This window comes from Alternaria arborescens, assembly GCF_004154835.1.
Source record: "Alternaria arborescens strain FERA 675 chromosome Unknown contig_1, whole genome shotgun sequence".
Lineage (NCBI taxonomy): Eukaryota > Fungi > Ascomycota > Dothideomycetes > Pleosporales > Pleosporaceae > Alternaria > Alternaria arborescens.
Genome location: NW_021167856.1, coordinates 699,325 through 726,899, shown reverse-complemented (window position 1 = coordinate 726,899; position 27,575 = coordinate 699,325). Strand labels below are relative to the sequence as shown.

Below are 27,575 nucleotides of genomic sequence, written 5' to 3'. Positions count from 1 at the left end.
CGAATTGCCGACCGATAACTGCTCCCCGAAACATTTCGGGAGATCGACAAATCGACAATGGCATACATGTAGCGTTCCCTTTCTAGTGCTGTCCTGCTCTTTGGCCAAGGAATCATTCGTTCGTATGCATATATGCAATATGCCATGTTGCCGAATGTGGACAGGGGATGATGCCTCGAAACAGGTTTCCGTCTGCTGGGTTCTGATGTAGTCAAGGGCAGACTCGACCTGAGTGTCGTATCAGGCCCGCACGAAGCTAGTTGTTAGGGCTATGGGGGTTTGGTAGCGTAGTTCGCTGTATTGAGAATATCGCGCGCGGGAACGGAGGGTCGTAAGGCGTTCCATTCATTGGTTTGGAGGAACGCGTGGTGCGCAGGAGGGAAAGTCAGGTTTCTTGTGGTATTCAGTGTTCTAGATGGGATTTCGGATCAAGCCGAAGGATCGTTAGTCTGAGGGGTTGTGGATGTAAGAGTGACTGTAGAGCATGTCATGCATGCAGGCGGGTACAGTGGGTATATTGGGCGTAGACGCTCCCCTGGCATCGCTGATGCACTCACGCGTATCTGATCGAATTCGTAGCTGTCGCACATTGTTTTTCGTGAGGCTCAGTCAAGATTCCCATGCCAGCCAGCCACCGCGAGCTCAATTCTTCATAGTACAAACTCCAAGAGTAATCATCGCATTCGGCGTTGAGATCGGCAACCCCCCCAAAGAACACCAGTATACTTTCGGTATATCTACGCTAGCCGCATGGCTTTGCTTCTTCTACGTTGTTCTTAGTTAGCCAACGGAGCTTAGATGTTTTAGCATATGTTGGGCGTGTATCGAAAGGAAAACTTCGCACATCTGCCGTGATCGAGCAGAGAAAGTGTATCGAGCCCCCCTCAGCCCAACTTAGAGGTCGCTGTCTGACATCGTTTGCTGGGTGATTACGACGCTGGTGTCGATGCGCACGCGTTTTGGTATGTGCGACATGTAGTCGGCGATAAAGTGAAGAGTCAGCTGCGTGCTTCGTATTTGGTGGCCTTATCAATCGGAACACCGTTAGCAGCGATCGTACGAGAAATTTCTTAGTCGGCCGAGGAAGGTTTGAAACATATGGAAGGAGCTGAAGGACTGACTGGATACGCCCACGCAACCTCATGTCATCGAATGACTAGGATGTGAAAGATCCCAAACGTGTGGTACCGAAAAGAGCGACGCGCAGCGGGGAAAGGGAGGCTGCACAGCTATACCAATTCCAGCGGTCCCGCCAAGCCTACTCCACAATTCTGGTTGGTGCTAGGTGTTACTAATCGCGTGTCCATACTCGCTCAAGAGGCTCGGGCTGACCATGGAAATGTTGTTGATCATCAGTAACGCTCTTGTTAACGTCTACAAGTAGATCGGGGTGACAACGTCGAGGTTACGTCGCATCAGTGATCAATGTCTGGTAGCGGACTCTGCAACTGTTCCCGCGGCCCCGCTCGTTTGCGTGCAAACACTTGTCACGGAGATGTACAAACAGTTGTCTATTGATAACGTGGTTGAGAGACAATGCCGGAACGGTGGGGCGTGGTTGAATGCGGAGAGTGTTCCAGCAGCCTCTATAGGATCGGCAACTGCAACTTGACGTCAAAAAGCCGCAAACTTTAGGTACCCATCATCTTATTCCCAGGTGGGAATACATCTTGTATTTTACAGGGTCCATTCAGTTTTGCCGCATGTCCATGAGTGGATTCTTTTGCATTCGCGCATCAGTCAGCTTTGGCAACGGAATACTAGGTGTAGTTGATTCGTGTTCTTCACCCTAATATAGTAACGTCGCCATTGGAGGACTGCGTGCGGGAGCTCCACAACTTGTGGCGTACGCGTAGGCTAGTCACCATCAGAACAGATGAGGTTTGGATAAACTTTTACGATTGGGGTAACAAAAAAACGGATAAGCGGCAGCAGAGCCTTTGTCCCTCGCCGGACTCAGAGCTAGATGTTAGGCGGCCGTGAAACCACGTTTGTGTGACGTCGTTCTGTGGACTGATTGCCGAAGGTCCAGACGTCTAGATCTTCGGACGGGGAAAGCCGAGTCGTGGTCAATAGGGATGGCTGCTGAAGGAAAGGCCGCTAGACAGTTGAACTCCTTGGGTTGACGCAGTGATGTGAGCAATATGTGCGCAAGGACGAGATCTAGACAATTGTGCATTTGAGTCCAGTATCAAACGTGAGATGGCGGTTATCTGACCCAGACAGATAGTGGATTGAAAATATCAAGAGTAAATGTCGATGTTTGTAAGTTATGGCAGTGGCTAGCAGATAAGATAACGTCCCCTTGACCTAGGGCTAGCTTCTCTTGATGACAGGAACAAATATCCTACATAGGCAATTCAGGTAAGACTCAAGCTGACCAGCCACGGTACACAATCTTAGTGCCATACTTCTCGCCTTTCTTGAGTGTCATCATAGACTTGTACTCGGGAACGTTGACAGCGTTCACATAGCGGCTGGGTTCGACACAGAAGCCAGAACGGGCGCCTCTGGCAGGAACATCGCCAACAGCAGGTACATCGATATATTTACCAGTGTAGAATTGGAAGGCTGGTTCAGTCGAGTGAATCTCGAGATGAATCTTGCTCTCTGGATGGTAGAAAGACGCGAGCTTTTGCAGAGGCGAGGAACGAGTATCGATGGGGATGCTGCTGGGGTCGGTATTGGCAACGAAACAGTCGTCGATGTCAGGCTCTTTCTCCCCCAAGGTGAAAGTCTTTTTGGCGCTGACGCCAGGGTACTCTTCGATAGGCCCAGTGGGAATGCCGCCATCGTCTACGACTTGGTACTTGTTTGTGATGAGGTTCACTTCGGTTCCCGTGATAGTGGGCCCGCCAGATAAATTGAAGTAACTATGTACGCTATCAGTATGGCATCCATATGAGGTCCGTCGCAGAACTTACCTGTGGTTGGTCATGTTGATTGCAGTCTCTTCGACCTCATCGCCAACCAATTCAGCCTCATATTCAATGTACAGGACTTCCTGTTGAGCACCATCTACTTCCTCTCTAGCTTGTACATACCACACGCGTACCTCTACAGTACCGGGGTAGCCCTCTTCGCCATCCTTGCTGATGTATTTGAAGAAGGTAGCCTCCTTTCCATCACGGTCAACAGTAGACGGTCCTTCAAATTCTCGCTTTCCCCAGCCGAGATTTCCACCATGAAGAGAGTTGGGACCGTTGTTAACTGGCAGCTGGTAGGACTTCCCGTTGAGGTCGTTGATCTTTGCCTTGGACACGCGGTTGGCGATACGACCAATTGTCTCGCCAAAGTACGGGGCGTTGTATTGCTTGTACAGTTCTGCCGATGGGAAGCCCTGGACAATGTTCTTCCCGTTCACTACAAACTTTTGAATAATAGCGCCCAGGGGCAGAAACGTAAAGGCCTTGGTAGAAGACATGATACGAACGTCGATGTGACTGATCTAGTTTAAAGATAGGCGAACTCCCGTACGTTTGATCTACATCGCTCTGATTAGTTGGATACTTCAAGCGCTATGAGCAGCTACCACTATTGCTGCACTCTCGTGAGGTCTGATGTGGTGTGATGAGGGGTAAACGTTCCGGAGCGGGGCAGCTACAGGACGGCGACGCACCTCAGCTAGTAGTCTGGCTTTGCTTCGAGTATTGTCTTCGTCTTGAAAAAAAAGGTAAGTAATGCTCGTAAAAGGTCCCTTGGATACTTGAGCTTATGGCCGTGAGAAAAGAGTGCGCGCTGCAGACCTTAGGTACGTATGCGGCGATTGATTAGCCTAATGAGGGTGTGGAGCACTCGTGGACATCCTTTCTGCCGTCGTCACCACGTAAGGTACGGCAGAAGTGTTCACTCGCGAGTACGCAAACGACGCGTCGGACGGCATGCCGTATAGGGACTTGGATCGCTTCGCCTGATGGACTTGTGGCAGTGCGGGTGAATGCGAAGGGGACGTGGGGCTGAAAGCTGCAATTAGTAATCGAAAGTCAAAGCGCGCACACTGAAACCCGCGAGCATGGTGATTAACATCGTCTTCGACTATGATACATTTGAGATTTACAATAACGCCATGAATCTGATCGCCTTGCTGGTCGGTAATCCTGACCGAAGGACTTTATTCGAGATTGCCGATCCGTGGAGTTTCGTCCCAACTATGCTTTGCGCAATATTTCACGTCATCGTGAACCGTCGAAACATCGACAAAAGAAAAGGAAATCGCCAGAAGATCACTGGAAGCCGGCCGAATAACGCCGATTGCCATGACCGAGATGAACGCCGTATAGGAATGGAAAGTATCCCAGAACGCTTGAACGCTAAACGAAAATACGGAGGAGGAAGCGGAGTTAAGCCCGGACCAATGATCATGCGCCAACGGGATTTTGTATGAAACTGCTGAAATCCAGGTCGCTATGGATGTTCCAGTCTGGCATCATTGGGTCGCTTTGATTTATCGAGATCGGATCCACCATCATGTTCTGATCGTATGCGCCAAAGTTGTCGAATCCATACATGGGCTTGCTGAAGTCTACAGGGTCTTCCATCATCATGGTGTCGTTCATCCATGGCGCTCGCGACAACGTCGAAGGATCCATCGCAGTGCTGCTCATGAAAGGTGCTTGTACCATGGGTGCTTCTTGCTTGACTGGCGATACTACTTGAGATTGTCGGGGAAATGGGCTGTTCATTGGCGGTGTTGGCGGCGCGTTGTGACGTGCAAATGGGCTGTCGAAAGCGAATGATTTGGTGGTCGGAGTACCGTTATACGATGAGTTTGGTGAAACATGGCCATGTTCAGAGTCTGAGCTAACGGATGCCCGTCTTCGGGTGTAGGGAGCACCTCCTTCGATCAGTCTTTGTTGCATGCGAGCAGTGTCTTCTTCAAAGCCCTCGTAATGACTCTTGTCGTCTCCGGATGAGTGCAGAAGATCGAGGCGTTCCAGAATGTCGTGCGTCAATGGGTGGCCGCCTGTGGATTCCTGCAGTGGCTGTCCTGGCCAGCTCTCACCCCTTTGTAAGCGGTTGTAGAGCTCACGAAGTCCAGCTACTAATTGCGTTTGTTGTTGTTCCAACATCTCAACGTATCTGTATTTGTTAGACCAAGGAAGACTAAAGGAGTAACGAGTAACGTACCCTTTCGGGTAGACTTTGTCTTGCGACTTCTTCCTCTCACCGAATACACAGATAGCGTTGTCGGCTTTGCATCGAGTGCAGGGGCTTGATCCGTCACACTAGTATGGTTAGAGAGATGTACATAACACAGTTCAGACGATACATACTTTTGACTTCTTCAAGCGGCATCGATCACAGGCTTTGCACACTCGCTTCCTAATGTTGTCCTGAGCCTCCATCGAATCTGACCTATGAGGAGACATGGCGTCTGGATTGAGTTGAATGGATGGTGTGCAATGTGAGTGGTGTGGCTGATTTAAATTACGAGTCAATGTTGTAGAGGATAGGATATCTTGTGGATGGAGTAGGGTATTCAAGCACACTTGTATCGAGAAGTGGAAGTGGAAATTAAGCCCTAAATAAGGTCGTAGCCTTCTGTGGGTAGCAAAGCATTATATCTTTTCACGTCAGAGGATAGTCAAGGCGGACGTTCGGCGTTAACCTTGTGCCCTTAGGTGCAAAAGCTCAGTAATGAAACTGTAATTATGAAATCCGCCGACCCTGGGCAGCTAAGCACCCCTGTCTTCTTACACATCATCAATCGGCGCACGTACGTTGGATTACATTAGTCGATGTGCAGGGATGCTTGGCCTCTTGCAGGGCGCCAACCATTCAAGGACTGGGCTCATTTGGCGGAGGACTCGAGAAAGCGAGAGCGCGGAGTCGGCCAACGAGCGGACCGTGACCGTGGCCCACGAAACTTGCTATGGAGAAAAATCCGCCCTGTGGTAGCAGAACAGGTGACGTGAATTCGGCGAATACGCGGGCGTAAGTACGCTCGAAAATCTCTCTGGATCGCATCGCAGTACTCGGCTACCGGCAACATGACATCCACGACCAAAAACGTGCGGACAAAACGCGCTTCCCGAATCTCCAGAAAGGCGCGAATCCCCAGCCATTGGGCTTTTTGCCGAGCTCGTCATCAACGTTGACCATGTGCTTCATCAGTTGCAAGGTTGACCGTCAGTCCACCTGTCATCATTATGCTTTATCACTAATAACGTTATTTTGACCGTGGTTCTGGCAACTACCCGGTGTACTTTGTACACGCTCAAGCTTCGGCCGAAGAGAGGCATGACTGGCTGACTGATTTGACAGCCGACCGATCTTTCTCCTGGCTGAAAATTCGCTCTCTCGGACGTTAGAAACGGCTCGCGGCAACTTCAGAGGACCCGTCCGTCTTCAAGTGACTCGTCCGATCTGAAAGGGGACTGGAGCGAGATAAGCTGAGCGAATATGCGGAAATTTCATGTGAAGACTCACGCAACATCCCGTCTGCGCGTCGTTGAACAGGGAGAAATACTGTTGGGAACGAAATAAATCTCCAGCAGCTGTATACTGTTTATGGTTACCGTCGCTTGTCATTGTAAGCGCACTACATTCAGCAGACTGCATCGTCTGGAGTTGCTGACAGCATTCTGCACATGACTTTGCCCCAGCCACAGACTTCAGTATGGTCCAATGTGAAACTAGCTTTGGCCAACATTGCCCTCTGAGAGTCGCTATTGTGTGTGGGCTTTACTGGCAGTCGCATTGTCTTTTGCGTGTCCCGACTAGGTAGTCTCGGTTATACATGATCACCCATGATCGAGCCACCGCAAACATTAACCGCCCGATTGTTCACTCATCCATACTCATCTACACTCAATTGCAAGTTCAGGAGTTATTTGCTATTAAGCTTCCTACATCGTTGAATACATCATTGGCAAGGCACACATCTTCTTGGTCTGAGAGATTTGGTGTTGGGCGACCCGCACAAAGCGTCGTCAGGCAAGGGGGCTGAGGGTCGTTACTTTCGTACATTCTTGCGAATGCCGTATCCATCAGGCTCAATGCGTCTATACGACACCTTCGCTGACAAGGCCTGCCATGTCTTGGCAGGACGTGGCTCATATACGCGGATACATTTCACGTGTAATGAATGTCAGCGCCTGCAGTCCAAGCGGGGAATGGATGCGACACTTTGTTCACAATCACTTTAGGCGGTTCTTCGCGACCTCACCATTGCGGTGATGCAGACCGCTGATATAGGCTTCAGCATATCGGCTGTCCTCCCGGAGCTCATAGCTCGTTAGCGGTAACGGTATGTCTCCTGTCTACTGAAGTACAGAGCGGGCTCGGCGAGTTATCTCGCATTCTTGGATGGCTTACGAACTGACCAGTGCGGAGTTGGTAAGAGCGATCATGTAAGCCCATAAACTCGTTTGTAAATTCGGCGGTTCTCGAACACCTCAGGGTTCTTGACGATCAACCCCGCTGTCATTAGGCCTTCATTCCAACGTAGTTACCAAGCTTCTTGAAGCTGTAGAAACCATCAACCACGAATGGTCAGGCGCCAGTCCCTTCTTGTTTCCAAAACAAAAAGCGTTTGTATGCAAAGTCTAGCAGGTTTGTAGCCTCCTTTTAGAGACGAGTAACAGCGGTCTTCCTTGTCACGTTGGGCGAAGAACGTTCGCCCTGCCCAACCATAGCTCAGTAGAGTTTCATCGCTGTTATGGGAATCGCGATGCAAATCTCTACCTCTCCCTACAAAGCCTTGCTGCGTTATCATAGTAGTGTCAGGAGTCTGCCTGCGCTGACATGGGCCTTGCATGAATGCAGCTGCTCCCGTGAAACCGTCAGTACTCTGCCCAACATGATTGGCAAGATCGACAACCCTTACGGCTTACATAAGTGGATGAATATGCTCCACGAAGCTTTGTCACAACAGGGGTTGTCGCATTAGAGACATCGTTGACCCGTTGTCATTTTCGAGGCCGCGTCCCATCAGGCGGCATTACTCCAGAAACAAGCCCGACGGTAGCACCTGCACTGCCAACAAACAGGGCATTGCCAATCGTAAGACATCGAATACATCGCTGATCTATGCATGTTCCATATAGATGGAGTCGATGTTGAGGCTGTTCACCGCACGTTTCGAAGTGTCAAGACGATCAGGCGATCGTGCCACAAGAAGCCAAGAGGCACATGCGTATTCGCTTTTGCCCATACGCGACAGGCGAGCCATTAGCCACAGGCGCCACAAAGCGCCCTGAGGCAAAGGTGGACGGATCGTAGACATGCCGGCTGCCGAGGTGCCAATGGAGTCGCGACGGAATAGCCTTCTCACGTACGCACATTGATCCGTCTCCATCGTGTAATTACTGGGCGAAGGGGTGTTAGTGGTAACCTTCCTCTACACTAATTCGCGGAGTTAGATTGCTGGGCATGCTCCAGCGTCGGATAACCAAGACTTCCGCCCAGGTGTCGTTTAGGTCAGTCCTGAACTCCGCCTCATGATCTCCACAAGTTGTTTCCCAAACATGAAAATCGATGGTCACGGGATCCATTCGGGCCCCGACGATGTATAGGGTCTTATCTCAATTCGAGATCCCAGCTTGGAATATGGACACTCTATCGCTCATTTGGGCGCATCCTGGACAGTTCGATTTCCCAAGCCTCAAGGCGACGTGTACACTGTACTGAGGAGCAGTCTGGCGCCAAGGCTTGACCGGTTGTGTTCATCTTCCGCCAGGGACGAAAATACTCGGCACCTGTTTTCATGCTCGGCAATGGGCCATCCAGCCTCCGTCTCGAAAATCCGAAGCCGAGCCACACGGTTGTCGTGAACGCGATGTCCGAGCCTGATCTGGAAGGCTCTTCCCGACTCCAGCGCTGGTTTGGTCGTTTTTGCTCTTACCATCCAACGTGAAATGATGTCAACGAACTAGGGAAACCATTTTCGCTCAGATGGCTGGCTCGCTGTGGGTTTTCTTCCGAAGTCAGTAACAAGCCGATTATTGCAGTGCATCCTGGCTGGCGAAAATTTGCCAATCGTTCTGTTTAGACCAGCCAAGGTCGAGTTGAGCCTCATAGACAGGAATAGCAATGAGGCGAATCACCAAAGCGTTCCCACTTAGGCCCCATCACACAATTTAAGGCTGAAAGCTTCAATACTTAGCCCTGCGGCATATCCACCCACGTCACAGCGCATTCCAAGTGCACGAAAGCCACGTTGTTGAGGTCTCGAACAAGGGGCGTTTACTAAGAACATCGCGCTGCGGCCCTGGAATGCGCCTGGAGAGGAAAGACGACGCGAAAGCCGTACACCACCAACGACAAAACTGAAGCCATGTTGGTAACTCCTTCGGCCGCAAGTCGGGCTCTGGGGGAACCTCCTATCTTCAGATAGTGCTCAGACCCTCTGCATAGCACAACGCGTCTCATCGCACTTGACGGCATCAACATACCGACTTTTGTAGCATGCATCATCCATGTGACAGCATCACGAATAACTGCAGGAATTGCTTGTCGGCAATATCCGTAACGCGACCGCGAAGGACCTGGTGATCATGATCGACCCGTTTACAGCATATCCACAACTGGATGGGGAACCCCAGCTCCAAGCGCCAGCTCCAAGCGCCAGCTCACTGGTTTCGCCGAGAGCGAACAGCATCCCCACTTGGACCATGATCGCGATGGTCGAGACTCGTTTCATGAGTGCGCGTCTTTGTGTCAGCCACCTGCGTTCAGTTCTGAGCTTCAAGTATGACGTTGTTGTACAGCGCTTTCACATACGCCATCGCCCTTCCTTTCTTATCAGTCCGACTAGCACAAAGTCTCTCTGTGAGAGAACACGGCAAACCTGCCACGGTAGGTCAACAATCAGTCACGATCTTGACGACCAGCGGGTCCAAGAATGGAGCATTCCTTCGATGACAAAGTCAGCGATCGTACGAACGTTGTTCGAAATAACTTAGTTTCGGCTTGTCGCACACGAGTATTCGGCCCTTCCGACACTCTGATTTCTTGGACGAAGATGACTGTCCGAGATCGACGTGCGGGACGGGGCAATTGGCGTCCATACGCCCGTACCTGTTTGCTTCGAAATACCTCTGGATGCCCGCCCGTCCGCACAAAATCTTTACTCATTCATGGACCACAACTTGTCTAGAAACGATTTTATACTGGAAAGGCCACTGGTGTCAATGCATGGTGTCGTTGGTGCTATTGCATACTTACAATCACCAATACCTGTACTCCAGACTGCCTGGTCAGAAAGAGATATTAGTTGGCAGCGTGTGGGGGGGAAGAAGCTTCACATGCGACACGTGCGTCTTCATATTAGGAAGGGATGCGACCCCCACTACCTTGCTGCTGGTAACAGCCTGATCGATGCGTATCGTAACCCACCACTAGGTCTCTCCCATTGCAGCAGATTCTCAATGTGCGTAATACGCTACCTTCGTTATCGCGAGCGTGCGGTAAATAGAACGGCGACGAGCCACTCGTACCGCACTACTTTGAATACCCAAGAGACATCCGTATCGAACGGTCCTTGTGCGACGGCTTTACATGCGGCTGATCAGCACCCATGTGGCACCCCAGCTACAGCCTTCGACATCTGCGCAAGGAAGGCCACCAAGAACGGCTGGACAACCTTGCTTAGACTTCTCAGCGGTAGTACACAGCTTTCGCTTGCACCTTATCATCTGTGACCATTACAATGTCTTCGTGACATAACGGCATGCTGCAGGTGGAAGTTCTGCACAAGCAGGATTTTCAGTAACGTCACCGTGTGTTCAAGACAGGCCGAAACGGGGTCGGCTATAAGCGCACCTGGAGCTTTTGGGCAACGATGACAAGGTTGTATTGCCCCATTTGGACCCATGTTCGTTCTTGGTGAGTATTCATGCGAAGCGAAGGAGGAGATGCCCCGCCGCAGCGGTCCAAACTTCAAACCGGATTTGGTGGCCACAGCGAATCAGCAACTGTTAGTGTTGTAAAACGGCTATCACAGAACATCGATATACAGATGCGGCTGAATCTTAATAATTGTATTCAAGGAACACAGCCTGTGATACGGTCCCCCTGGCTAACTCAAACGTCGTGTCAATCTGTCGATCACCAACGTAGTCCGATAAGTATCGGCCTTATGTCGCGTCTTTCGGGACGTCATCTCATCGACCTCTACAAAACGTCTCGATACTCTCGATTTCTAGCCACTACCACGCACCACGTGCTCAAGTATCGCCTCTTTACGATTATCAATCAGCCCTTACTTCGCGGCTTTGACACCGCTCCCGAATAACGCAAAAGATTACAACGTTCATCTAGCCTGTGGCAGATCTTTCCTCCAACGACTGCCGCTTGACGATGTGCGACTAGGTAGTGAAATGATTCTTACTCCTAGAGTCAAGATAACGTCACAATCCCCACTTCTAAGCTCGCCACTACGGGAACTTATCCCCGACGATGACCTAGACTAAAATCCCGCCTCAGCAGTAAAGCTCCACTTCGCACTGGGAGCCTGGGTTCAAAAGGCATGCAGTCAAAACTATGTTTTCCAATGTGCAAACGCTAAGGTAAGATGTGAATCAGATAGAGCGGCGAAACTGGGCACTATTCGCAAGACGTGCATCATATGTGCATCCGTGTATTGGAAACGATACGACAATAGGACATAGAGTGCCCAAGAATTCTGCATACCTGAATCGAGAAGTACGGAGCGGCAATAGAGATTTATGTATTTCATAACACTTCATCTTAGCCCGGCACTATCACATCATCATGCCCACTGGTATGAGAATTAAGACGACAGCATATTCGAACAAAGCATAGCCTTCAAACCAACGATATCATATCAAACAACATGCAGTACATGCTCAGACCCAGAAACGCTTGAAAACCCCGCGCAAGTAAGCTTACATGCGCCCGCTCCCCACACCGATCGTGCACTTCCCGCAAGAAACACCGCGAACCAATCAGCCATGAACGACTCACGATAAGCGAGACAGACAGCAACCTGAATCCAAGTCGAGGCCATCATCTTTTGCCAAGTCGCTCCACTGGAGAGAAAGATGACACGTCCTGACTGCTAGTTTTTTTTGGGGGGGGTGAGATGGCTGTATGGAATTGATGACATGGCTGGAGGTGCGAAACAGCAATCTTGTGGCTGCTTAGTAGTAGAGCGCGTAGATGGGTAGACGAATGGGCAGCTGGTGAGCTAGCCAGTCGGTTAGTATGTAAGGTTGATTGGAGTGGCGTGTATCAGCTACTTGAGGCGACTCGAGCTGAAAGAGATCCACGTCTTGAACACCAAGGTCCATTTCTCATCTAGGCCAACGCCACGGCGCACTCTAACGTTACTCGCAGTGTCTTGTCGTTCCGCAAATGGATGTGCAGTCCAGCGACTGCCTTTACGACAAGTATTGTTCTGTGTAGAAAGCGGACGGATGCAAGTATATTCGATGAGCAGGTTGTTCCACAAAGCAGCTCATCTACCTGCGAGCCAGCATGAGTCATGAAGCTGAGCAAGTAACGGGGAGTCCGACACGGAACTATTCCGTAGTCCTTACTAAGAAAACATCGGAGTGGGAATGCGAGATAGTAATCCGGGGTAATGTGGATACTGTACCGGGTACATGTGCATGTTTTACAATACATCAGCATTTCTTGGCAACCCTGTTGACTAAACATGGTAGGTCTTTGTCCGGGAGTCTAGATTTACGGGAGAGGAGCGACGTTGGGAGGCAGTCGAGCAAGTAAGCCCTAATGTTTGACGATAGTTGTGTTTCGTAAGAAGACAGGTATACCTACTTACCCCGTTCGACACGGAGTATCCAAAACATACTCTAGGGCATACCAATGTCTATGTTATTCAGGTCTCTCATCTGTAGTTCTAACGAATGTCTTTAGGGTGTTCTTTGGATTGAGGTATATGAGAAAACGTGAACTTGTTAGTAGTGCTAAGCAGCAGGCGGATGAGAACAGCATCACTAACCAAAGATGAATACAGAAACCAAAAAGACAGCGGACAATGGGAGTTTGAAATTACCCATAATGAAGGCGAAATGTAGGCTAAATTGCTTTCGCTTTGCTTACCGCCGCAGTGACCGAAACCAAACCGACCCAATTCAAGGGGTATTTCGCAACGCTATGCTTCCCGCTTCCCTACATAAAAAAACACACACAATCAAACTCTATCTAGAGTATCCCAGTACACAAATATAAAGCCAACAACCAAGACCGAAATAATACCCATTGTCAACAAAACGATATGTTGAGAGCCGCGTATGTACGCGAAAACAGGACGTGAATTCAGCAAGGTGATTTCAGGGGGTGCGCGACTGTAAGCAGGGGGTTGATCGTTTGCTTCAAGATCGACAGCACCGTCCTGCTGCTCAATATCGCTGTCCACGCCAGTAACCACGATCATAGGCGGAGTGCCAGGATCAGAAGGCGGGACAATATCGAAGGTATGATATGAATGGACGACTGGAGATGAAGTCCATGATGACACCTTGATGTGCGTCCGACGAGCTCTTGGTAAAAACCACTAAGTCTTGCCCTTCTCGTACTCCAGGTCGGCCTCCTGAAGTTCAGCCTCTAACTGTGCGCGTGCGTCTGGCGCTGGTGAACTCGAAGCGCCCCGTGAGCTCGACGGTCGTGATGCTAGTAGTGGGAGCTGGAGGCTCTCGGCGGCTTCGCTATTGTGTATCGATTTCTGGCGCTTGAGTGCAGGTTGCTCATTGTCAGAAGTAATTTCTACACCATCGGAAGGAGCTGCTGCAGTGGCGAGACCGAGTCGGTTTGCTTCGTCCGGATGCTGAGAGATCCACCGTTCGCACCATTGCTCACGGAGGACATCGTAGATGAAGAGAAACTGAACCTTGGACTGAACCATACCAGCTCGCTGGTCTCTGAGCATCTCGACAACCTTTAATATAGGATCTTCGTCGTCAGGTACATCGTCCAGTGCGCCCTCTTGGAGCTCCTGCATGAGCCAATCAAGCGCGATAAAGGTTCCGCTACGGCCGATACCTGCACTGCAGTGAACGATTCGTGGGTTGGTCGAATTGTCCGTGTTCTTGGACCGCGATATATCCACTAGCTTCAGCATACCAGCGCGATCGTCGCCTTCAGGCACGGAGAAATCAGGCCAGCCAGCAAAGAGCAGATGCCAGATTTTTTTCGACTCACTGCCATCATCTGTTGTCATGTCGATTTCCCTTACTTGTGTCCTAGCCTCTTCGTCTGTCGTGTACGAGGCTAGGTGGAGATTGTGTATGAAGCCGTCTTGAAACTCGTCGTGCTCGTTGATGCGCATATCTGGATTCGACAAGGATTGCGGGTAGTAGGGGTAGCATTTCTCTCGGTTCGCCTCGTGGGTCTGGGTCAGCATTACAATGACTGCGGGCGACTGGTTCTCCTTCCAGATCATGCGCCAGATGTGCGACCAGCTGTCTGCTTTGGGTCCTTGTGTTGCAATGTACTTGAGCTCCGTCGCAGACTTTGTCGTCTCGAGCACTATGGGCGAGGCATTGATGTAGTCGAAATGGCCGTCTGGCACCTCAAGGTGGACTCTGTTGGATTGGTATGGGTCAACGTTGATGTAGCGATTACGGTTGGCATAATCCTCGCCGAAGCACCTCGCCCACTTGGGAGCCTCTTCCGAAGCGCCGGCCTGGGTGCTGTCCCTCAGGCGCTCAACCTGGGCCATCTCCAAGCGATTCCATTTGGTGTGAATGTCCTTGGGCGACGTCAGGAAGGCGGGATACGGGACAGCATCGTGGCCATGTGCATGGCTTGTGGCTGGGGTGCTTGTGACGGACGAGTTGATGACGAGACTGCTGGTGCTTGCAGAGGGCGTGGTGGCGGCGGGCGTGTTGAGGGACGAGGGGGTGACTGATCGCGTGCTGTCCTTGCTACGGGAGCGCTTGGACGACGAGGGGGAAATGGGAACGCCGGCCGTGGCCATGGCTGGGTCGGTCCTGATGAGGACGCCCTTGAGCTTCGCCTTGCGCCGGAGGGCGCGGAGTTTATGCAGTTTGAAGAAGTTTGCGGTGCTGTGGTGGGATGATTCGGGTTCTGGCAATGGAGGGACAGGAAAGTTTGAAGACGGAATGGTGACGGGAGACGGTTAGGTGCAGGTCGTGGCGCGCCCAAGAAAGGAAAGATAGGCTGGAGAGTGGAGTGCGGCAGATGTTATGCCTCCACTGACACGTGTGCGACTACTCGTGGGGGTCCGGGGCCTCCCTAGGTCGATATCTGCTGCGATGGTAGTAGTGTGGTGTCCAAGAACCAGGTCGAGCGAAAGATGGTCTAGACGACGAGGGGCTGCAGGCGAGCCTCGTAGTGGAGCAGCTGGCGGGGGTGTCAGCGACGGATGGAAAAATGTAGCCGTGGGCCAGGTGATATACATGTCATGTCTGGAGCGCAGCACTTTGTAGCGCAGCAGAGGAAACAATTGCTAGAGCGGGGATCCACTTGCAAACGTCAGGCGCCGTCGTCGTGTCACAATTGCTGGCAGGCCCATTCCCTGTCCATCTGGTTGTTTCCGCGCCCTGCGTCCACCACACCCACCACACCCGCACGCCGTCGCCACCATCCTCCCTCGGCCAACAAACGCAACGCCTGCGTACACCTGCTACTTTGCCGTAGCAGCTACTGCCACCTGTGAATGTCACATTGAATACGCCATGGTTGCACCTTGGTTTGCTCTCTTCGAGGTATGTGCCATGTCCAAACGAAACAGACATATCAAACTGACAGCTCGGAACAGGCTTGGGCCGTCGCAAAGGCACGTCGATAATCCCTTTGCTGCCAAACACCGCTCCAGTTGCTGACTCTTCCAAGCTCATCCGATCCCCGGGATTTAATCGCGCCGTGCAAAAGGCCTATCGAAAGATCAACAGGCTGCCAGACTTTGAGCAGAAGAATGGCCAAGGCCGTATGTCTCTATCCCATCTGATAAAAATTGCGGCTATTAACACACTGTAGGGACGGGCCCATCATCGCTTGATCACTTCAAGGATGAGGTCAAGAATCAATTCCGGGAGCTCACATGGCAAAAGCGTCCTCCCAAGTGAAAGCGCCTTCGGTTCACGTCGCCCCCTCCACTCATTTCATCCACACATACGAAACGCATAACGGTTACGTTGCACACCCGCGCCACGTGGCAGCTGTCATGGCATGATATCGGAACACAACGGTCAAACGTTCTGCGGCAAGCGCCACCCACGAAACATGTAAACGATGGGGCGTCTTCGAGGAACAACGACACTAGAAGGCTGGAAAACACGTCTGCCAGACACGCAAATCCATGTGATGTCTGGGTGGGCTGAGCATGCAGTGCTCTTCATTCACTACATTTCCTGCTAGGTCGTATTGGGTTCACTTTGTTCTAGCCCGACAAGAGAACTGCTGGCTGTACTGAAACACACGGCAAAAGGAAACAACATCCATTTGGGGGTTGATGCACTGAATGTGTGAATATTGAGTTCGTGGGTTCATGTAGTCCTGCGTTGATCATGGTATTCTGCTACTGTCATATACTCTAATCCGACGACGCCAATCAAACTTCGCAGCGCTTTCTCTACAATACAAATATCCTCAGCCGACTCGAGTGGCTGCAAATTATCTATCAAGCATCCACCGAGCACCCTCCATGATGATTGGATCACGCGATTACAGTACACTTTTGTGACTGACACATTACCGCATCGATGCATGTCTTTGGATGGACTAGCCGGAGACGCATCACCATTTCAGATCTACTACCTCACCAAGTGGACGCTTATCCATGAGGTTGGGTTGTGACATACCTTCATGAAAGCATCCTTACGTCATGCATGGTCACAGTCACTCTCTTATAGCAGTACCTCAACCTAGACAACAACCAAAACATACAACAACCACGCTGCAAAATTCCTTCTGCAATAGTAACCGGTGCCACTGGTACTTATCACTCTCGCTTCATCCATTCCTGAATTAGCGAACCTTTGGCCTAATGTCGTCGAGTATTTTGGTGGCAGCGTCAAACGCAATCAGTTCGAGGGTGCACATAGTAGCGGTGGGGACATGTCGAGTACCATGGATATGGCGCCTGAACCTCCCATTAGTGTGGTAGCAAACGAGATTGGCATTCAGGGAACGCCGGTACTGCAGAAGAGTGTTGTGGAGCAGCAAAGTGATCTGGTCAAGTGGTCGCAACGTGCTGATGTCAAGGGTGCGTGGGAAAGCTTTGCCGAGCGCAAAGGCCTGGATAAGGAGATCTTCGACAAAGCGACTTGGGCTTTCCTGGGCTTCGTGTTGGGACGCAATTTCGATCTGGTGATTAGTATGAGTAAGGCGAGGGAGTGCGGTTGGACAGGATATAGGGATACGTGGGCGAGTTTGAAAGATGTGTTTGAGCAAATGAAGGGAGCCGGTGTCTTGCCAAAAGCTTAGCTAAGATGGTTGTTCGAACCACAGGTAAGATAAGAAGAATGACACAATGTGTATTACACATACTCTTATGATTTTTTGCATTGATGGGTATTATAGCGCCGTGGTTCTTCTTACCTTGCATGGATGATCTATCAGAATACAGCGCCTCCTATGATGAATACCCTCTCTTCTTCTCGTCGCACCCACTGAATGACTTTATTCGCACTCTGCGCCAGCGCAGCCCTCGATGTATTGGCCGGTGCAACAGCATATAGTTCAAACAGCGGTGTACTCCACGCCAACGCTATACATGTCGTGTTCGTCTCGTGATGCACCTTGAGCGTTGATGGCTTGTTGTGCACATTACTATGGAGTTTGCTGTAGAGGTTGATCAATCTAGACAAAAGATGAGTATTAGTAAGGAGTCTTGGTGATAGTACATGACGAAAACGAATCATGCCAAGCGGGATAGTGCCAGGGGAAAAGAATGGTAAGATCATGGATGCAAAGAGCCACATACCGTCTCCTTTCCAAGTCACCTTCAAAATACGGTGTGTAACTCGGCATGGTAAACTGCACGTTACCCCTTGACTTGTACAGAAAGTGTCTCAACGGACTCCCGGGCACGATATCCGTGCAAGTGGGACGCCCTTGCTGGACCGCTGTACGTATAGCCTCAATGGATCCATTGCGCTGCAAGTTCTGCGGAAATACCCGTTAGCCAAAAAATACATCTAACTAACTAGTGCGATTCTCTGTGCACCGCTCTACTCTCAGGTAATCCTAGTCGAACACGAACCAGACCAGCGGTACGGCCGAAAGGCCGAGGGGATGGGAGAACGGGGCGAAAGGTAGGGGAGACACGGAACCCGAGGCGGAGGTACGACAAGGAGCATCGGAGATGCTGACGTCCGAAGCCGAATAGCAACGGTGGTCCGTGAGCCTTGTACGGCAGATGTACAATACGGTATACGGGAATAATCCCATGAGAACCCATGAGAGAAGGCCGAAAAAATGAGGGAATTTACCCTCCGATTCCGTGCGAGCCCACATGGTTCGATGGCATAATCTCAAGGCACGGGACAACGTCGTGGGACGGCACGGAGAGACCACTTGACCAACGATCCACGCGTCCTGATGTACCATCCCGGTATCCTGGACATTAAGGAGACTTTGTAAAGGAGTGTAAGGAAACCGGGTGAGCCTACCTCGACTAAATCATCCCTCATACGTCTAAGCTCGAAGAAGCTTTCCTTCTCCGCACTAATCAGGAGGACCGCGACCTCATCGTCCGCGCCGTCGCTCGTGCGAGGTCGCTCTTGCATCTGCTCCGTTGGGTGTTCTAGGTTGAGGAAGCTGACGTACATGTACAAGTAACCGGTGTTGTTGAAGCCTGGTAAGCATAGTGGGATCCAGTTTTCTCCACCCCCAGCCTTGACGCTGCCAGCTTCGAAGAGCATGTTGAAGATCAGGTGGAGGTCGCCGGGGTGTAGACTGTGTTTCTTGGGTCGGACAACGGACACGAGCTTCCCGGATGCTACCAAGAGACCGTAGAGCAAGTTATCGGAGCGGGTTTTCAAGAGGGTGTTGTTGATGGTGGTGCGGTGGGATTTGCGAAGCTTGAGACACTCGAGAGCGGAGAGCAATGTCGATGGTGAGCCTCTTGTGAAGCCATCTGCAAGCGCTGATAGTAGCGTCTCCGTGCCCTGCAGCGGTCTACGGAGATCGTAATTGGCGCGTGCAGCAAACATGCGCTCCATACTAGGAAGGGTAAGGGTGGACAGGATCTGCATGTAGAGTGCCTCCAGCTGCGACCGAAGCTGAGAGTCGCTCTCTGGAAGCCGTGTGATGGCGACCAGGTTGAGCGGGCCCTTTGACATGACGACGAAGCGTACATGTCCCGCTGTGAAACCTCTCAATGTATCGTTGGTGGATTGGTAGAAGGAGATGATGGTCTGTACGACGCCGATGTAGTTTGTGATGAGCTGGTCGTCGCCGTGTCGGCTATATATAGGTTTGCCGGCACTCGAAAGGATGAGGAAATGCTTGAGCTTTGCGCGCCACTGGTGCATCACGGCTTCTATTGACTACATCAGTAAGAGCTACATCTAGGTACATGCCATGCGTCTGACCTTCGTTCGATCCGTCCATAGCCATGTCGTCAACGTCGTCAAACTCGCGATGGAAAGCTGCCTCGAAATACGGATCTGGGGGAAACATGCTCTGCGCTTCGGTATCGACGAATTTGTGACCCAATGTCCTGAGCAGCGACTTCTCTTGCTCCGACTTTTCAACCTGGCCCATGACTTCGCCCAGTATGCTCTCCTGGTACCCTGCTGCCTCTATCGTCGGCGCATAACTGCGTATGCTCGCGCTGTCGTCGGCGTCGCTGAGGTTATGAGAGCCTAGGTTTGCGCCCAGGACGTCGCGCGGCTTGGGCCCAGAGGACGTTGGCGACTCATCTTTGGCGTCTGTGGCAAATGCCTGTGTTCTCGCCACGGACAGCTGTGTGGTGGCTTTGGAAAGGAGCTGTGGTCTCCCGGGCGCTGTAGAGTGCGACGTCGAGGGTCGTGAAAGCAGACCGAGTCCGGGTCGTGGTGGCAGCGGCGGCGGGGCTTCTTCTTTTGACGCCAGCGAGCCTGTAGAGGTGCTGCGCGAGAAGCTTCGTATTATACTGAGCGTCGGATTGGCAAAGTCCTGCTGCTCAATCGGCTCCCCTGTCATCGACTTGGCCGAACCATTGCTGCTCTTCTGCGTCGGCGTCGTGGGCGAGCTGGGCCCCTCAGAGATCGGCGTCTGGGGCTCAGCGTTCCCAGTCTCGGCCATCAAGACAGCGGGCGAGGGTCATCCACACAGCGGATTGTTGTTTGTTATGACATGGCGCGTCAACAGAGGCGTGCATGTCGCGAAGCTCGGTGATCGTGACGCTTACCCAGGTGATCCATCACGCATGGACCAATGACGTTGCTGCGCTGTCATCGACACCGGATGATCGACTCGAGGGTTGTCTGACTACTATTCCGCCTCTAGAGACACCTCTGCATAAACAAAATGCGCGGAAGTGCACTATCCGTGCCAGACCGTCACCTCATACATATGCTTGTTGTTCACCGGACCCCACAAATAGCTCCTATATGCATGTCTCACCCGCCATGCCCATTTCTGAGCTCTGATGTACTTTACCGACAACACCACCACCACCACCATCGCTGACCTACCCCACACTTGTCTTTGGTTTCCTCTCGCCGTCTCGTACTCAGCTGTGTCAACGCGTTCGCCTATTCTTAGTCAGACTCTCCTACAGCGTGCTTGGTATTTCCGGCGTAGTGAGAATAGCGGTATGCATTATGACCTATTAACAGCCTCGTGTTTGGGCGATTTGACGAAAAAGTAAGGAAGTGAACCGAATTCAACCACCACCTCCCTTGCTTCCCTTCTTTTGACTTGGACGGCAACATCGTGTTGCAGTAAGGAAGTCTTGAGTTCAGTCGGAACTTGTAGTATCCAATCACCACGCATCTGAGATCAGGAGCCTTTCCTCAAGCCGATGCTATGTACCAAAGCCCAATCCAATCAATGCCACATCCCTCAACACCAGATGATGTAACGACGTTCAACTACACTCTGGATTGGCCTTATCTTGAGAATCCCAGTAACACCACTTTCGTCGGACACACCCAGATCGATATTTGCCGTTGTCCAAGATACAATCTCCTTTCGCAAGACGAAAACGAGCCAGGCCACATCTACACCCGCTATAGTTGTGCAGGCCCTGAGCTCCGCTTTAAAACAGGAGATGAAGGGCTATGGGTATTACAAGCAACTCACGGGCCAATCAATATGCTAAGGCCTGCGACAAAAGAGGAGAAGGACCGACGGGATGAGATTCACGACGATGCGGAGCCGATAGCGTATGGAAGTCGGAACTTTCTTTTCCTAACAGGCCCTTGCCCGCGCGGACGGTACCAGGCATATGCTACACACAAGTGGTTGGAGAGCATCAGCGTATCAGCCCGCCAACATGTCTCATGTCTATCCCTTCTAGTCCAGCCCTACGAAGAAGACGCTTCCGACGCTGCGACTAGGAGAGCATACTCGGAGCTAAGCGGATACATCTTGCAACACTTGCCAGGATTCAAGATGCTGCACCTCAACATCTGGGATGATGAGATGAAACTTTACAGTGCGGCGAGCGAGTTCAGTGTCCTTCTACACAGAGAAGATGTCACTATTGCCGTTCGATGCAACCGGTGGAATGAAGGGACTAGAGAATACAATGATTCTAGGATGTTCTTGGAAGATATGAGTGCGGTACCGCACAGAACACGGTCAGAGACGTTCATTGAGGAAATTCAAGACGATAAGACTCAAGAAGACAATTTGGGTAAACAAGACGATACTCATGATGCTCTACATAAAGATCTTGGCACGGCAGGAAATAAGTCAACGAGTGATGATGAGTTTCACAAGGCGTCTCCTTCCTCTCAGGTCGACAAATCCGATACCGAACTTGGGGATGAATCTGAAGATGATTGGACCGACGCCGCGATGAGTCCTATGGACACCGACAAAGACTGGCAGATACTATAGGAATGACATCTGCATCACGCGAATCAGAGTACTCATACAAGACGCCGAACACATGCTCGCTGGACGCTATTTTCATCACTCTGCTCACTCTGTTCAATGCAAACCTGATGGGTATGTCGCTGATAGAAGTGACTTGAACTCGCGCATCCTTAATTCAAGACGTGAGCCTGAACATTGGATGGTCATCACCCAAATTATCGGCATCTACCTCCTGCAGCCTCCCATCCCGCTCACCCCTCTCCCTCTTCGCATTTTCCCACTTTACCATGAAGAAAAGTGCCGTGCAAGCAGCACCACAAATCCACAACATACCCAGGCTAACTCCGTATCCTGTCGGATATGTCGGCATTTCACTCTGCAAAAAGATGTTGCTCGCCACGATGCCTCCTAGGTTTCCGAACCCAACTTGCATCGCAGAACTGACGGATCGCTTGTAGTGTCCAGATACAAGGTTGGACATCCAAACGAGTACAACAGGCTGAGTGATGTAACCACCCGGTACAATGAGAAAGAGGGCAAAGTACTTGACGCCAGCTGAGAGGTTGTCTTGCGCAAGAAGCATGATGTACCCAATCGATGCGACGATGAGACCGAAGATACAGAACCAGTAGCGATGGCGGAGGCGATCGGTCAGCCATGCCGTGATGACCGCAGTGATAGTTGCTACCACAAAGATGGGAATCGACCGTACCTGGGCGGCGGCGGAGGTGTAGCCGAGTTCTTTGACGATTGTTGGGGTGAAGAAAGATCCAGCATAGCCAGTATTCACGATTCCTTGCACGTGGGGGTGTATGGTCAGCATGTGTCTGAAAAAGAAGATGGAGAGGACAACAAAGGTTCTTACCGAAGTATGCAGCTGTTCCCAGGTAAATTTTAGGGTCGGAAAATATCCTCTTCGCTGCTCTCTTGTCAAGCCTGTTCATCACAGCATCACCGGTATCAGCACTGAGTCGTGCTATGAGAAGGGCTCTCTCTTCCTCGTTGAGGAACTTTGCCTGTTCGGGCCAGTCTGTGACCCAGAACTTTGTAACAACACCAGCCACAACTGTGATGATACCTTCTATGATGAAAATCCACCGCCTAGATCGTTGGTTTGTAGAGTTAGTGTCTGTCCCGCATGTATTTGGTAGATTTGGGTTCTTACCATCCTCCATAACCTGCAATGCCGTCCATCTTAGCAATAGCAAATGCAAGGAGCTGGGGAAAGTCAGTCTGAGCCACAAGGTGACGCGGGAATACTTACACCTCCAAAGGCGCCAGCGATGATGCTTGCAGTAAAGAACAGTGTGAGGCGCCATTGTAGCTCATAACGCTTGTAGTACATTGATATGAGGTACACACAACCTATGCGAAATTAGTCTTGAAGCTCACGTCTTAATGTACATCTATTACGCACCAGGAAACAATCCTGCCTCAAAGAAGCCTAGCAAAACGCGCATGGCTACCAAGCCTTCAAAATTGTTCACGAGTCCCATCCCGATGGTTGAGAGGCCTGATAATCATTAGTATGGCACACATACGAAGATAATCAGAACTCACCCCAGAGTACCATGATCAAGCTGAGCCATGTTGAAGGCTTGAGCTTCTTCAAGACCAAGTTTGACGGCACCTCGAAGAGGATGTAGGGAACGAAGAATATGAATAAAGCGATATTGTAGCGATAAGCCAGCGGTCCTGTCATGTCCAGGTCTTCTACTAGTCCTTGTATCTTCGCATTGCCTAGGCACGTTAGTGCAGTGAACACACTACTAGAAATGGATGAGTGTACCGATGTTGACACGATCCAGAAACGCTAAGAGGAACAGGACAAAGAGGGGCGGAAGAACGCGAAGGTCGCACTTGAGAAGTAGCTTCTTCTCAGCGATTGGGTCTATGTTATTTCCATGGGTATCGTTGATGATCTCGATCTTATTGTCTGGCAAACTCGATGGTTTCTCCGCCGGATTCGCCATGGTTGATTTGGTAGAGGACGCGGCGCTTGCTAAGACTTGGGTTGCAGGATAAATAGTAGTAATGCTTGTGTGACAGGCGCTTTGTAGCTGCATGCAATTCCTCTTACATCAGTAAGGGTGGACGAAACTTGATGGTTGCAGCCAATCAGATGAGGTCGCCTTTCGCCGACTTGCACACCCGGTGAACGGTTACGCTTCCGCTTTGCGGGGAAGAAGCAAGCCAAGTGATGGAACAGTGCCGCACGTTTTCCGCTGATCGTCAAAGGACAAGCCATGATACGTCAAAGTGGTGACTAGCTTTGCATGACTTGAAATGTTGGTAGGGCAAAGCGACAAAGGAAACAGTAGTGCCGCAGCCGAGACAGCGCGTATGAAGGAGCTCTTTTTATTGAATTGACCCAACACTTATGTCAACCATACATTTTAGTATACTCTAGAAGTATACGCAGTGTTTTGCACCAACATAGTAGAACACATAACGTATTGGATACCTTTAGTGTGTAGTATGGTCGGGGGCCGACTCTATAGAGTTGAGCCTATGCATACGACAGGTGCGATACGTCGGGACTGCACTCTGGGTGTTTTCGCAATACACGGCTCTTCCACAGTGTTCCGAGATGTGGTCTACGATATGTCCGGATGCCATGGGTTGGGTAGAAGATAGTGACGAAGAATTTACGAACAAGGACGGCACTAGGCGATGAAGATGGATGGCATACGCCAATTTGGATAGACAGAACGTAGACGTCAACACTACATCCATGAACATACTTATACAGCCTGATAGGTTTTTAAGAACCCGACTTGTTCATGAGACCACCTTACGAGATAGGCGAGTGTCTGCTAGTCACGGCATCGTTTCCGTGGTGCTCGCTGAAGTAGGAGGTGATGCGACGACAACGCGAGGCCCGCGCGAGTGATGTTATGGCCACCACTCCATGAAATATGTGTAATCGCTTTGTAGATACTAGTAGGAAGCGTTGATCATAGCTTGGATGAAGCGATGATGATGGTGATGGTGATGGCGCGAGATGTGCAAAGCCAGGGCCAGGGATTATGCACCAAGACGCACTAGCGCCAGTAACTACTCGCTTACTGGTGACCACAGACAGAGCGCAAATTCGACCAGTTCCGACATCAGCTCTTCGACAATACCACAAAGCCAAATCGACAACAACAACCGTCGCCATGGCCAGTACGTCTACAAGAACTCACTTGTTACTGCCAAGATGTTAATGCAGCTGTGCAGAATCCAAGAACTCGTCCCAGCACAACCAGTCCAAGAAGAACCACCGAAACGGGTACGCATCACCCTCCTCCATCGCACGCGCCATGAATCCGCGGATAGTCCATCTACAACGCGAAGGATCGTGAATGCGTTGTTGAGAACCAAAAGCTGATACAATGGCAATGCAGTATCAAGAAGCCCAAGACCCACCGTTACCCCTCGCTCAAGGGAACCGACCCCAAGTTCAGGAGGAACCACAGGCATGCTCTTCACGGCACCATGCGCGCTTTGGTGCGTACCGACGGCTCACTCCTACACGGAAACGCGGCTCGCTAACAACCATACAGAAGGAGGTCAAGGAGGGCAAGCGCGACGCGGCATAAAGGACGATACGATTACGAGCGAGCGACGATGGCGGTTTTCGATTCCTTTATGAGACATCTGGTCGGCGTCAATGGCATTCGGACTTTCTATGACAGCTTCGAACTCAAGGGATTGGAGCACGCGGCTTCACGCCTACCGCAGGCATGAAATGTGGCAATGAAATAAGTCGAAAAGTCAGGTCGGTTCCACCAGCGCGCGACTGTCCAAGTGATGTGTTAGGCTGTTTGACCGTTCGCAACGTCTTCAGGTAAGTGAGAGACATGATCAACGAGGCACCAACCTCAACCCATCCATTAGTGTGTACAGCAACAGAGCTCTCCCATGCTCGACCTGCTGAAGGAATATCTATCGTGGCAAGAACAATCATCCCCATCATTACCAAACACACGACCTTTTACCCCGTAAGGTACGTGTGCATGAAGATGGGGTTACATACCAACTGTTGAATCAGAGTTTTGGGACTTTCGGTGCATCTCTTAGGGAGCTTGTGCAGATAGTATCTCGCAAAATAGTATACATTCAGTTGTATCGCAATGAATAACATTTTACTCTCCAGATTGTGCATCTCCTTTTGTTCATTTCAGATGATGACGCCTTCCCAAGGTACCATTTGCCGGATCGGCGGGGTTATCTCTGGCGCCTCACCACCTCCATCACATTGCTCCCTCTCTCTCTCTGGTAACTACGTCGGCCCTCCGGAGTTGGTGCGACAGCGTGCACAACTGCCATATATCGACAGACAATCGTCACGCTCTTGGAATCTCTCCGCGGAGGCAAGTCGGCCGAGACGTTCCGGTTCCTGACGTTACTGCACAGCCCTGCCGCAACCCGACCCGATCAGCTAGCAGCCCTACACCCCGGATTCAGCCGTCATACTTCTTTCCTATCTTGTGTTGCAAAAGGCCATATTTCCAATCCTTCTTTCTCCACTATCTAGCCCTCCCCGATCGTGCGTCCAGCCAGACCTTCAAACCCCCGCCTATTCGCTCTCATCGAACGTCAGCCTCGGTCCTTCCAACACCCCACCATGGCTACACAAGCGCACTGCGCATATTGTTTCGAAAGCCTCGTCGCAAGCCTCGAGAAGCGCCCTTCTCTCACTCTAGCCCAAGTCGAACACCTCTGGGCGAAATATAACTCGGAACCCACCACAACCTCTGAGCTCGAAGATGAGACCGAAGCAGAACAAGCAGAACAAGCCGCACTTGCATCCGCGTCTGCGTCCGTATCAGCAGATGGCTCATACAAACCCGCCGCTATATCGCGTATCCTAGCCTCCCCTCCCTCGTCAGCTAGCTCCTCAAGCCTGCAAAGCGCAAGTTCGACGCCCAGTGGCCCGAGCAGCGAGACACCAAGCAGTCTTACAAGCCAGAGCAGCAGTTCTACAAACTTGATTGACAAAGAAGGCGAGGAAGAGGAGGAAGAGCATCCGTTATTCATAACGTGGAACACAATCTCACGTTCTGGCGACAAGCGACTCCGGGGCTGTATCGGGACCTTTGAAGCACAACCACTCACCAAAGGTCTCTCTGACTACGCGCTGACGGCCGCATTCGACGATACGCGTTTCTCGCCTATTACCACACGCGAATTGCCAACCCTCGAATGCGCTGTCACTCTCCTCACGGATTTTGAGCCTGTTGACGATGCCATGGATTGGGAAATTGGCAAACATGGCTTGCGGATCAGTTTCCACGAAAAGGGTAGACGCTACGGGAGTACGTATCTGCCTGATGTTGCGAGCGAACAAGGGTGGACCAAGGAAGAAGCGCTGGTTAGTCTAATGAGGAAGGCTGGATGGAGTGGCAAGAAGGCGGATTGGAACAAGGTTTCGTTGAGGGTTGTGAGGTACCAGGGGAAGAAGGTGGGGCTGGGCTGGGGCGAGTGGAGGAGTTGGAGAGATTGGGTTGATGAGGAGATGGCTGATGTTTAGGGTGTGAGCAGGTGAGAAGTCAAGATACCCCTTTTGAGGGAGTGCTCTAAGGCCTCTCTAAGAACCACAGAAGTATACGGTTGCATCATGATTAACGATGATAATGGATAGCGATGGCGCTACAAGAGGGATA

At 51.1% G+C, this 27,575-nt stretch overlaps 10 protein-coding genes across 10 annotated transcripts; 5 read left to right on the top strand and 5 right to left on the bottom strand.

The window, feature by feature from the left end:
- Positions 1-2,371: 2,371 nt before the first annotated feature.
- On the bottom strand, positions 2,372-3,424 carry AA0111_g275 (hypothetical protein; the record flags this gene model as incomplete). The annotated part of the gene is made up of 2 exons (XM_028648555.1): positions 2,372-2,873; positions 2,925-3,424. 2 exons carry the CDS (start codon positions 3,422-3,424, stop codon positions 2,372-2,374), a joined length of 1,002 nt encoding a protein of 333 aa, XP_028511663.1.
- Positions 3,425-4,358: 934 nt separating this feature from the next.
- On the bottom strand, positions 4,359-5,369 carry AA0111_g274 (hypothetical protein; the record flags this gene model as incomplete). Its single annotated transcript, XM_028648544.1, has 3 exons — positions 4,359-5,079; positions 5,128-5,225; positions 5,274-5,369. 3 exons carry the CDS (start codon positions 5,367-5,369, stop codon positions 4,359-4,361), a joined length of 915 nt encoding a protein of 304 aa, XP_028511662.1.
- An 8,114-nt stretch (positions 5,370-13,483) lies between these two features.
- Positions 13,484-14,905, bottom strand: AA0111_g273 (hypothetical protein; the record flags this gene model as incomplete). The annotated part of the gene is made up of 1 exon (XM_028648533.1): positions 13,484-14,905. The coding sequence occupies one exon, from the start codon at positions 14,903-14,905 to the stop codon at positions 13,484-13,486; it is 1,422 nt and encodes a 473-aa protein (XP_028511897.1).
- A 721-nt stretch (positions 14,906-15,626) lies between these two features.
- Positions 15,627-16,016, top strand: AA0111_g272 (hypothetical protein; the record flags this gene model as incomplete). Its single annotated transcript, XM_028648522.1, has 4 exons — positions 15,627-15,656; positions 15,710-15,727; positions 15,784-15,877; positions 15,928-16,016. The coding sequence occupies 4 exons, from the start codon at positions 15,627-15,629 to the stop codon at positions 16,014-16,016; spliced, it is 231 nt and encodes a 76-aa protein (XP_028511657.1).
- A 1,003-nt stretch (positions 16,017-17,019) lies between these two features.
- On the top strand, positions 17,020-17,376 carry AA0111_g271 (hypothetical protein; the record flags this gene model as incomplete). Its single annotated transcript, XM_028648511.1, has 1 exon — positions 17,020-17,376. One exon carries the CDS (start codon positions 17,020-17,022, stop codon positions 17,374-17,376), a length of 357 nt encoding a protein of 118 aa, XP_028511659.1.
- Positions 17,377-18,425: 1,049 nt separating this feature from the next.
- Positions 18,426-20,181, bottom strand: AA0111_g270 (Vacuolar fusion protein; the record flags this gene model as incomplete). Its single annotated transcript, XM_028648500.1, has 2 exons — positions 18,426-19,435; positions 19,488-20,181. The coding sequence occupies 2 exons, from the start codon at positions 20,179-20,181 to the stop codon at positions 18,426-18,428; spliced, it is 1,704 nt and encodes a 567-aa protein (XP_028511658.1).
- A 726-nt stretch (positions 20,182-20,907) lies between these two features.
- On the top strand, positions 20,908-21,945 carry AA0111_g269 (hypothetical protein; the record flags this gene model as incomplete). The annotated part of the gene is made up of 1 exon (XM_028648488.1): positions 20,908-21,945. One exon carries the CDS (start codon positions 20,908-20,910, stop codon positions 21,943-21,945), a length of 1,038 nt encoding a protein of 345 aa, XP_028512089.1.
- A 154-nt stretch (positions 21,946-22,099) lies between these two features.
- AA0111_g268 (hypothetical protein) lies at positions 22,100-23,897 on the bottom strand (the record flags this gene model as incomplete). The annotated part of the gene is made up of 7 exons (XM_028648477.1): positions 22,100-22,719; positions 22,790-23,025; positions 23,090-23,142; positions 23,189-23,289; positions 23,342-23,437; positions 23,485-23,664; positions 23,714-23,897. 7 exons carry the CDS (start codon positions 23,895-23,897, stop codon positions 22,100-22,102), a joined length of 1,470 nt encoding a protein of 489 aa, XP_028512090.1.
- Positions 23,898-25,085: 1,188 nt separating this feature from the next.
- Positions 25,086-25,508, top strand: AA0111_g267 (hypothetical protein; the record flags this gene model as incomplete). Its single annotated transcript, XM_028648466.1, has 4 exons — positions 25,086-25,092; positions 25,147-25,198; positions 25,314-25,416; positions 25,473-25,508. 4 exons carry the CDS (start codon positions 25,086-25,088, stop codon positions 25,506-25,508), a joined length of 198 nt encoding a protein of 65 aa, XP_028512093.1.
- Positions 25,509-26,536: 1,028 nt separating this feature from the next.
- AA0111_g266 (hypothetical protein) lies at positions 26,537-27,442 on the top strand (the record flags this gene model as incomplete). The annotated part of the gene is made up of 1 exon (XM_028648455.1): positions 26,537-27,442. One exon carries the CDS (start codon positions 26,537-26,539, stop codon positions 27,440-27,442), a length of 906 nt encoding a protein of 301 aa, XP_028512094.1.
- Positions 27,443-27,575: the final 133 nt, after the last annotated feature.